The following is an 11,620-nucleotide window of genomic DNA, read 5'->3' on the forward strand; positions in this document are numbered from 1 at the left end:
TCTTGATGCAGAAGATAGAACGTGATCAGAACAATGTACTTTTTCTCAAAAGCACCTTTCGGTCTTGAAGATACACATTCTGAAGAACAGTAGACCTTGGTTTGGAAACCTAGATGCGAAGTTAGTTGATAACCAACCAATAGAACATCATGAAGGAGGTCCAGAATTTAGCCTATTTCTTCTAGTCTACTGCCCCAAAATGGGTAAAACATATTAGAATAAAAAGTACTGGCAGCATCAGCATTTATAAAATAGACAACAAAATAAACTGTAATGATAATATTTATGTAGCAATCTGGAATAGGAATACTTCAGGTATATTAGTAACTTATCTATCAAATCACTTGTCATAAATAAAGTCAGAATCCAGTATGTACTTTAATAATTATAAACTGCTTCCCTAAACAAATCAGGTGCTGCTTCTAGTTCGTTAAATGTGTTCTCTTGTTTTACACCTCCTTGCATTAATACTCTTACTAAAATCTTCTGTCCCTACTTAAAACTCAGTTCACAATCTACTTTCTCTGGAAGTTTTTCATTATTTTCCAGTGCAGATTTAAGTACTTTCATCTTTTTTTAAAAAGCATTTTCATCTTTGATTTTAGAGCATTCTATGAAATTAGCATAAGAGTGAATTATATCTGATTTACATTTGGTTTCCCTCACTAGGCTGTAAAGTCCTTGTTTGGAGGCACCATATCTTATTCATCTTTGAATTTCAAGGGGATAGAACAAGACTTTGGCACCTGTCTTCAATGAACATGAAAGGAGGACTGATGAATGATAAGTAGCAAAATAAAAACATAGATGCCTAAGGGAAAACGATCATACATCTAATAGCAATGAGCTCTAGGCAAGCAACATGACTAGGTTGGCTTAATATTAATTATCTTGCTAATTACCTGTATGCTACCATCTCACACTCTGGAGTTGGCCATTTCAAAATAGCTGAATGCTGAAAGACATAAGACACACAAGAAGGGATTATAGTATTTATTTAGTATTGCATGATGAGGCTTTGATAGTTTAATCATTATGAATGTTGTTTGTATTCTTCCAGAAAACAGCAAGTTACCCTACCAGATCATCCAGGAGAGAATTCCTCTGGCTGCGACTCAATGTCCAAGCTTGTTCACCTCTAGATATTAAGTGGGCAATAATTCCAGCCGCAAAGTAACTAACTTCCACTTCAACACTATGTAGAAGACTACTGATGTGGTCTATAAAATCCTTCCACATTAATTCAGAATGCAGTTCTTGTACTTCAGCTATATTGTTCTGGGGGAAAAAATAGAAAAAGTAATTATGTATAGTAAATGGCTAAATGACACTGCAATGATTTAAACATGTATGGACAAAAGGTGAAGACTGTTGCTATGTTAGCACTGTGGGATTGTAGGTGATTTTATTCCTCTCCACCCCAAACAATAAAATAAAGAAATAGTAGTTTATTTTCAAGTGATTTAGTGAACTAGATAACCTAAAAATTTCCTGCTGTACAATATCTAGTTGTGCTGGGTGAAAAACAGCAAGCAAACTTTAAATATGTAACTTTTTTGTCTGGGATAAAATGTAAACAGGAAATCAAACTAGAACCTAACAGGCTATCTCTGGCTCGCAGCAGTGGGGGGCGGGCAGGGTGCAAGAAAACTGGGTTTAACAGCCATGCTAGGTCAGAAGTAAGGACCAGAGATACTAAGACTTTGCATACAATGCAAGAATTTTCAAAGCATTACACCTCAATAAAAGGGTGGCCTGACATAGCGACAAAAGAAAGAAGCCTATTGTGATCTGGGCTCTGGCCTAAAAGGAAAAGTCTTCCCTTGTAATTTATAAACAGGCAATACTCAAGCAAGACTGTAGTTCAAATTTACACCATCTGTGTGGTCTGGAGAAACTCCAACCTGAGAGCAACCATAAGACAGGTAGGAGGAAAACAGTAGGAGAGGTAAGGGGAAAGTTTGGTATCTAGAAAGCAGAGATAGGTGAGTACATCAAAAGGATGAAAGGGGTACTTCCCTGGTGGCCCAGGGGTTAAGAATCCGCCTGCCAATGCAGGGAACATGGGTTCAATCCCTGGTCCAGGAAGATTCCACGTGCCACGGGGCAACTAAGCCCATGCACCACAACTACTGAGCCCTGCACTCTAGAGCACGTGAGCCACAATTACTGAACCTGTGTGGTGCAACTACTGAAGCCCCCCCTCTCTAGAGTACATGCTCTGCAACAGGAGAAGCCACTGCAAGGAGAAGCCGGTGCACTGCAGCTAGAGAGTAGCCCCTGCTCACCACAACTAGAGAAAAGTCCACGCAACAATGGAGACCCAGTGTAGCCAAAAATAAGTAAATTTTTTTTTAAAGGGTGAAAGGATTAGTAGTTCTAAGTAATGTAGAGAGCCTAAGTAAGATGAAGACAGGAAAGCATTCATTTATGTGAGCAATATAGTGATCCTCTGTCTTAAAAACTTCATAGCCTAGGACCTCCACTGAATGTCAAAATTTGCCTGCTGGCCTGTGGAAGGTAGGTGCTTTATCTGGAGTTGGGATATGATGGCTTGCCTAGGTAGTACATAAGGAAGACCTCTATTCACATGGGAAACAATCGAGGGGTTTACAATCTAGGCTGTGCTTGACTTTCTCCAAAACAATATAAGACCCAACTTACCTCACTATTCTGAAGATTAATCCTCTTTCTCAAAACTTCATCTGATCTACTATGAAATCATAATTCTTTTCCTAACACACTGATTCCAATTCTTAGGAACCAAAAACCCTGGCATTTTTATTGTTAAGAAACTATTCACTCCCTAGCTTAAGTCATTCTATGACAAGTGAAAATAAAAGGCATCATGTCCAAATGCATCCTCTGAAAAGATAAGTTCTCTTTTCCAACCACCAAAAAGAAGGAAGACAGAAGAGACAGGTATAACTTTACCCGCTACCTGAATGTACATAATCCTGTATTTTTCCATCACCATAAATGATTAATCAAAGTCTCCTATGCCCCTCTCTAATCTCACATATTCAAATTAAAAAAGGCATCTCACATTTATTTTGTATATTCTTCCATATTCATATTTTTTACACAGCATGTATCATTTTAGAGAGACAAAAAAAGCAAAGAAATATATACCTTTTAAAATAAACAAATAAGGGAATTCCCTGGCAGTCCAGTGGTTAGGACTCTGTGCTTTCATTCCAAAGGGCCTGGGTTCAATCCCTGGCTGGGGAACTAAAATCCCACAAGCTGTGTGGTGTGCTCAAAATAAATAAATTAAATTAAACAAACAAACAAAGGTAGTCCTCCATCTCCTCCAAGCTTGGTAGAAAGAAATACAAAGACCCTCTGAGAAGGACACATCTTGAACTCAAAGCCTCACAGAAAATGCTAAATTACGATTCACAATGACAATAATCCATAATGAGTGAGAATCATCACATACACAGTAGTGAATTAGACTCCCGCAAGAATCTCATGCAATACAACTGCAAGATAGTACCTGATTTAAGAAGTTTAAAACACACACACACACGAAAATGCAAAGACAGCATCATTAAAACAAAAACCAACAAGAAAGATCTGGAACAAAGCATCAAAAGAATCATGGGCCATTCTTTGTTGCAATAAACAAGTTACTGGGAAACCAGCCAAATATATGAGAGAATGGACAATAGCTATGAGACAATGGAATAGCTATACAGGGAATCTGATCCCTGTATAGATACAAGAGAAGATATTCAAATAGGGCAGTTTCTAGATTGCTGTGCATATAAGGGGAATCTAAAGAGAATCGGACAGTTTTGCTGAGTTGAAGAGATAAGAATCCGTGTGTAGGGTGGCTAAGGCAGCAGAAATCTATAGAACAGAGTAATAAAAAGGAAAAATTTCCAAAGAAAAGGACACCTGCAGGGGGATCCCCTAAAATCTCTGGCTGATTAGTGATATGAAATGAAACCCCATGAAGCTAGGGAAAGAACCACCAGAAAGGAATACGTGAACAAATCCCAAAGTCAACAGGTTTAGGAATAGTTTACATTCTTACCAGCCAGAGTGAAGGGATCTCATCTAAACAAAGCATTTGAGTATAGTGGGGTAACTAGGGTTAAGCAATAGGGGAAAGGCTGATCTGAAGCTACTCTAACAAAGCAAATATAGGCATACCTTGGAGATTGTGGGTTTGGTTTCTGACAATCACAAAAAAATGAATACTGCAATCAAGGGACCCACACAAAACTTCTTAGTTTTCAGTACACACACAAGTTACGTTTATATTATATATATTGTAGTCTAATAAGTATGCAGCAGCATTACATTAAAAAAAAACACACACTGTACATACCTTGATTATTAAATACTTTATTGCTAAAAGACTCTAACCATCATCTGAGCCCTTGAACTAGTTATAGTAGTAACATCAAATATCACTGATCAGAGATCACCATATCAAATATAACAATAATGAAAAAATTTGAAATGTTATAAGAATAATCAAAATGTGACACAGAAACACAAAGTGAGCTAATAATGTTAGAAAAATGGTGCCAACAGACTTGCCACAAATCTTCGATTTGGAAAATAACACAGTATTTGTGAAGTGAATAAAATGAGGTATGCCTATAAGTAAGCTTTGAATGCAACAACCTGATCTGTGAGTAGCTTAGCTGAATACCAGGACAAAGTCCAAGACTCTTTAAAGGAAAACAATAAAATCTAGTAATCAACAAAGTGAATTAAATTTCACAATGGCTATTACCAGACATATAAAGAGTCAGGAAAATACAATCCTTAACCAGAAGAAAAGTCAATCAATAAAAATAGATCCAGAAATGACAGGGATAATAGAACCAATAGATAAGGATTTAAAACAGCTATTATGAATGTTATAAATATATTACAGAACGAAAGAAAAATATAAGCCTGAGGAGAAAAAAAAATGACGATATAAAAATGACCTAAATGTAACTTCCAGAAAGAATATATATATTATTATACTATATGTATATAATTATAATTATATATCTATATATACAACGAAAAATGAAAAAACAGTAGTAGAAAATGTTCAAGCCAAAACATGGAAAGAAAAAAAAAACTGCCAAAAAGCCAGGAGAGCACTTCTGTCACATGACCCATGTGATAATTTCAGGCCATCTAACATACTTGTAATCAGGGTCTCAAAAAGAAAGGATATAAGAAAGGGTACAGAAAAACATATTTGAAGAAATAATGGCAAAAATTATTCCAATTTATGAAAATTATAACCAAAAAACCCAACAGAAAAAATGTCCACTTGGACTTCAATAGTGACCAAAAAATTTATCTTTTGAAAATGAAATAAAGACATTCTCACACAGACAAAACCTAAATGAAAATTCATTGCCAACATACCTACACTAAGAGCAAGTTTTTAAAAAAATAGTATAAGAAATACATTGCTGTTGTTCAGTCGCTAAGTCACGTCCAAATCTTTGCAATTCCACGGACTGTAGCACATCAGGCTTTTCTGTCCTCCACTGTCTCCCAGAATTTGCTCAAACTCATGTCTGTTGAGTTGGTGATATTATCTATCTATCTCATTCTCTGCCACCCTCTTTTCCTTTTGCCTTCAATCTTTCCTAGCGTCAGGATCTTTGGTAAGTATAAAAGACAAATTTCTCATTCCTAAATCTGTACAGTGAAAAACTGATGAGGACTCCTCCTTCTGACCAAGATGAAATAAAAGGGGCCAGACTTACTCTCCATTCTAAACAAACTGAAAAACACAACAGGGAACAATCGTTTTCAAGATCCTAGACGTTAGGTAACAAAGAACAGTGGCCTTCAGAGGTGGATGACAAACAAGACGAGACGCTGCTTTGAGAGTTTCCAGGCTGTGGCACAGTGATATACAATTGAAGTAGAGCCCAGTGGACTCATGGAGTTGAAGAGATGGAGTTGGGAATCCAGGGAGATCAAGGCAAGTCATAGGACAGAGAACCAGAGAGAAGAGAACTGTACGTGAAGAGAATCCAGAGAGCTGCAGGGCACAGCACCCTATTCAGCAGAGAACTGATCAGAGCACGACTGTGAGGAAACTATTTGAAGGTAGAAAATGAGCTATCAAAAAGATTGAAGTTCTTGGCACTCACAAAGGGCCAGGAGCAGTGCCTGTTCTCACCATCCAGTCTGAGAAAACTCTTTCACAGGGCACTGAGTACTCAGGAAGGTCTTTTTTCAGTAGTACAGAATAATTAGCCCTAGCCTCGGCACGCTCTGGATCCTCCTAGTACGTCACAAAAGCAAGATCAAATAGGATCAGACTGTTTAAAAGTAAGGCAGTAAATCCTGGAACAAAATTCAAGAATATGTTATAGGAAAATAAAACTATCCCGCACCCAACAAGGTAAAATCCAAAATGTCTGCATCCAGTCAAAAACTACCAGGCATGCAAGGTGACAGGAAAACAAAACTCAAACTAAGGGGAATAATCAATCATTTGAAATTTACCCAGAACTAATACAGATGCTAAAATTAGCAGAGAAGGACAGTTATTATGAATACATTTCATATGTTCAAAAAGTTATGTAAAAATATGCAAGATATAAAAGAGAGCCAAATTGAAGTTTTAGAGAAGAAAATGACGTCTAACAATAAAAACTATATACTAGCTGAGATTAATAACAGATTAGACACTGAAGAAGAAACAATTACTAAATTAGAAGGCATAACAATGGAAACAATTCAAACTGAAACATACACAGAAAACAGAAGAAAATTTAAAAAGCACCAATGAGTTGTGAATTTCAAGCAGCTTAAAATATGAGATTGAAGTCTCCAAAGGACTCCAGTGGGTTGGGGGTAAGGGGGTGTAAAACATTTTTTCTTTCAAGAAATAATGGCCAAACGCTTTTCAAACTTGAAGACTGTAAACCAAGAAGTTCAATGAATCCCAAATACAGGAATCATGAAGTAAATTACATTAAAACACATCGTAATCAAATTACACAGACTTGTTTTTGCTAATCCTAAATCTTAAAAGTAGCCAGAGGAACAAAATCATATACATACAGAGGAATAAAGATAATGATGACATCAGATCTCTCATTGGAAAGATGGCAAGTCAGAAAAAAAGGTAATCAACATCTTTAGAGTACTATCAACCTAGAGTTCTACAGCTGACAAAAAAGGAAACTCAAAAATGATGACTAAATAAAGATGTTTGCAGACATACAAAAGCTGAAGAATTCATCAGTAGCAGACAGACCCACACTATGAAATATGTTAAAGAATGCTTTTTTGGCAGAAGGAAAATCATAGACATCTGGATCTACACAAAGGAAACATGAGCGTCACAAATAGTAAGTATTTGGGAAAACATGTAAATTTTTAAAAAGTATTTAAATCCCCTTAAAAGATAACTGATAATAAAAAACAATGTTTATTGGTTTATTACATATATAAAAGTAAAATACATGACAATGATGACATAAAGGAAAGAAGAGCAGAAATGGAAATCTACTATTTTAAAGGTTTTTATAATATATATGAAATCATATAAAATCACTTAAAGGTAGACTGTGATTAAAAATGTATACTATAAACTCACAATAATCATTAACTTAGCAAATCAGAGTAATAGCTAATAAACCAAGAAAGGAGATCAAACAATATTATTAAACTCAAACCAAAACAAGGCAGAAAAAGAAAAAGAACAGATGGGACAAACAGAAAACAAATACCAAGCTGATGAACTCAAATATAACCATACCAATAATAACATTAAATGTAAACAATCCAAACAGTCCAAACAAAAAGAAGAGATTCTCATACTGGATAAAAAACAGGGTGCAAAGTATATGCTGTCCATAAGAAACAACTTTAAATATAAAGAAAAATACAGGTTAAAAGTAACAGGAGGGAAAAAGATAAAACCATGTCAACCTTAGTTAAAAGAAAGCTGGGCTGGCTATATTAAGGAGACAAAGGAGATTTCAAAGTAAAGAATATTACCAGGGATAAAGAATGTCATTTCATAATGATAAAGGGATCAATTAAGAGGGCATAGCAATTCGGTTTTTGAACCTAATAACAGAGCTTCAAAGTACAGGAAGCAAAAACTGATAGAACATGATAAATGCTATCTAGCAGAACAAGTAGGCAGAAAATCAGTAAGTCTATGGTAGACTTCAATATCAACCAAGAGACATATATAGAACACTCTAACAAAAGTAGAATATTCATTCTTCTAAAGAGCACATGGAACATTGACCAGGAAAGACCATATCCCAGGCCACACATGTCTCAATAAATTCAAAAGGACTCAAAGTAGTTTCTCTGATCATGAAGAATTAAACTAGAATTAATACCTCAAAATAAACTATTGAAAAAATTCAATCACAAAGTAAAGGAAAAAGGTAACGGAAGGAAGCACATCAGGATGTATTAACATTAATTCACAGAAATGAAAATAAAGGAAGGTTGGGGACAAAACCTTATACTTTTTAAATACATTTTTGCACTGTTTCACTAGGAACAGTAAGCATGTATTCTTTAAGAAATTTTTTAAAAAAGCAATTTTAAAGCCCTATGTGATCTTTCTGAATATTTAAAATAAGTTCCCCTTTTTTTCTTATGACTTGAGCCAAATTCTGTATCTAATAATCCTATGAACCATGAATAAAACAATCAAATACTGTAATTTACTTAACATTTCCCTATTACTGGGCATTTAGATAGTTTTACATTTTCTGCTTTATATAACTAAAACTATAGTAAATAGATACTATAGTGTTTTTAGGTTTTGTTTCTGTCTTTTGGCCACAACCCACTGCATGTGGGATCTCAGTTCCCAGACCAGGGATCACACCTGTGCCCCTGCACTGGCAGCACAAAGTCCTGACTACTGGACCACCAGGGAAGTCCCTAGATAGTCCTCTTTAAATGCCAGCCCTCAGCTTTGGCAAAAATCCATCTCTCATACTTCTGCATCTAGAAAATAAACATTAATCTACTTTTCTTTTACAATTTACTAACCTATGCCTCCTGTGATCTAATTCCTCAAGAGCAGAGGTCTACTCTAAAACAGCCTTTACTGTACAGGCACTTCTTCTCTTTCAGTGATTAAAAGTGATAAAATATCTGATCCTCCTCTGTGTCTCAAAATCCTAGAGGGCTCACTTTAACATATATTCAGTATACTTATGGAATATCTGATTTGTTAAACAGTTGTTTAAGTAGTAATCATCAATTACCAGACATAGAATCTAAGAATATTTGTAGGTTAGTGACATTTTTCATGAGATCTTTTTTTTTCCTGATTATACAAGTAAAACATGCTTGTATTATAATACATGCTTGTATTATAATACAAGTGAAGCTTTGTATTATACCACAAAATATAAAAAAAGTATGTAATTTATATTCTTCCTTTCAGTATGGTGAAAATCTAAATATGTAACTTTGTAGCCTGCTTTTTCCACTTAATTACATTGATATATATTTTTAACATCAGTATGTGTTTACAAACAGAGTAGCATTTTTCTATGTAATACCTCAGATGGAAAATAATTACAGCTTGAATTTAGCAGGAAATGCTTGTATCTTACCAAAAGTCCTAGGACTTTCTGTTGAATGGATGACTCAGTTGGGAATGACTATAAAAAGAAAGAGACATCTATAACTAAAGAACCAAATATAATAAACAAATGCTGAAAACAATCAATAAATGAATGTCCAAAGCTGTAGGCTAAATTCCCATTCTAACCTCTAGAACCCTCATGAAGAGTTCTAACCCTTGATTTTCAATAAAGTGTCTGCAAGTGGTTGGAGATTCATCTGTGAGGTTCCAAAGTGCACTCAAAGTAAACTTCAAAGTAGTGTCCACTGAATTTTGATTGGTTTTCTGCTTCACTATTTGAAGAAGTTGCTGAAAGAGGAAAATAGAATTTCTAATTACTGAATTGTTATTATAATTAGTGGTAATAACATGGACTAACAAGTCCATGAGGATTAGTTCCATGGGTTCAAACATTTCCTATGAAGGTTTTTACAAGTGCAACAAACAGCCTGTTGGATTAGACTTTTCCTTTCACAAGAAAAAAATAGAGGATTTTCATAAATACTTCTATACTATTCTGATCCCTTCTACAAGAAAAAAAGGATTTTCACAAATGCTTCTATAATATTCTGATCATACCTATAATCTAATCACCTGTAAATAAAATGAAAAGCAAAATGATTAAAACTTAGGATCTACTATGTTACCCAAGAGGTCACAATATATACTCACTTCAGATCCTGGGATAAAAAAGGTGGAGGGAATGAATCTACTACTTACTACATATCAGCAAATTATATCCTATATTGTAATACTGTCGTCCTCATTTTTCAGAAGAGGAAATTGAGTCCGAGTAATATTAAGTAACTTTATCACAGCCAACTTAGTAAGAGAAAGTAAGAATTGGAAGACCTAATTCTCTCCTACCCCATGTTTTCCTTAAGAAAAAAAGAAAGGATGAACTATATACAATAGTAAGAGAATTAAAGTCTAAATTGGGTTTATATAAGATAATAGCTTTGAAATTCCATTTGTAAATTATTTCAATCATAGCTTTAAACCTAAGAAATGTTAAGCTTGAAAAATAAATATTTTAAGACCTACATGGGCCATTTATAATTCCATTTTTAGTTTACACTTTTGGGGGTAAAAGGAGCTCTGCTAAAAGAGATACAAGTAACATTAATGAGCACTATTATTTAAAGTTATATACAAAATGGCAACCCACTCCAGTACTCTTGCCTGGAAAATCCCATGGACAGAGGAGGCTGCTAGACTACAGTCCACGGGATCGTAAAGAGTCAGACATGACTGAGCGACTTCACTTTCACTTCCACAATGAAGGAAAAAATTTTTAAGAAACACAATCATCCAGTTGCAATTATGTAACTTAAGAGCATAGTGGCCAAGAGTGTGGCACTAGAATTGGGCTATCTGAACTTAATTAAGGGCTTAAAAAAATTAGCTAGCATCACCATTACTACTACTATTAATTCCTGCTAATTGCTACTCAAACTTAATTTCCTCCCAAAGCACATAAATGGACTACTTCTTTATAGTCTTGGAATACACCTCTAGCCAAAATTACTGAAACTCATTCACAGCAATAAAAAGTCATATTTAAAACTAAAATGTCATCCCTGAAAAGAGTAAAAATAAATAAAATCAGCAGCCTTTTCTACTCATCTAACATATGTGTTGTATTTTGTGCTACGAACTTAGTATATTCCTTCAATCTTTTTTTCCTTTTCAATCTTCTTAACAACTGTATAAAGCATTTTTTTATGACTTCAAAGAAAATTTAGGTGACTTGCCTGAAATCACACAGCTGCTGAGTGATAGAACTGGGAATAAGGCATGATTTTAACTTAGTCTCTTTAAACCTTTTAAGTTTTCACTGTTCACCATACTAATTCCTCAACTGAAGCAACCCAAAATCATAAATCAGCTATTAACATTATCTTTTCCCCTAAACCATCTAGCAAAGTCTTATGACTGTAATAGAGATGCCACATTTTTTTAATAAATAACAAAATCACAGAACTATGTGAACTAGATAGGATTTAAGGTTTATTTAGGCCCCAG

General features: G+C 34.8%; 1 protein-coding gene across 1 annotated transcript in view; it reads right to left on the bottom strand.

Moving 5' to 3' along the window:
* The window catches only part of ZYG11B (zyg-11 family member B, cell cycle regulator), a 73,434-nt gene that overhangs the window by 14,478 nt on the left and 47,336 nt on the right, over nucleotides 1–11,620 (bottom strand). Inside the window, exons 9-12 of the mRNA XM_010847167.1 lie at nucleotides 9,743–9,904; nucleotides 9,585–9,632; nucleotides 1,081–1,278; nucleotides 903–955 (exon numbers count right to left, since the gene is read on the bottom strand). Coding sequence (XP_010845469.1) covers nucleotides 903–955; nucleotides 1,081–1,278; nucleotides 9,585–9,632; nucleotides 9,743–9,904 — 461 coding nt within the window. The remainder of the gene's footprint in view (nucleotides 1–902; nucleotides 956–1,080; nucleotides 1,279–9,584; nucleotides 9,633–9,742; nucleotides 9,905–11,620) is intronic.

Source organism: Bison bison, unplaced genomic scaffold, assembly GCF_000754665.1.
Source record: "Bison bison bison isolate TAMUID 2011002044 unplaced genomic scaffold, Bison_UMD1.0 scf7180017864244, whole genome shotgun sequence".
Classification (NCBI taxonomy): Eukaryota; Metazoa; Chordata; class Mammalia; order Artiodactyla; family Bovidae; genus Bison; species Bison bison.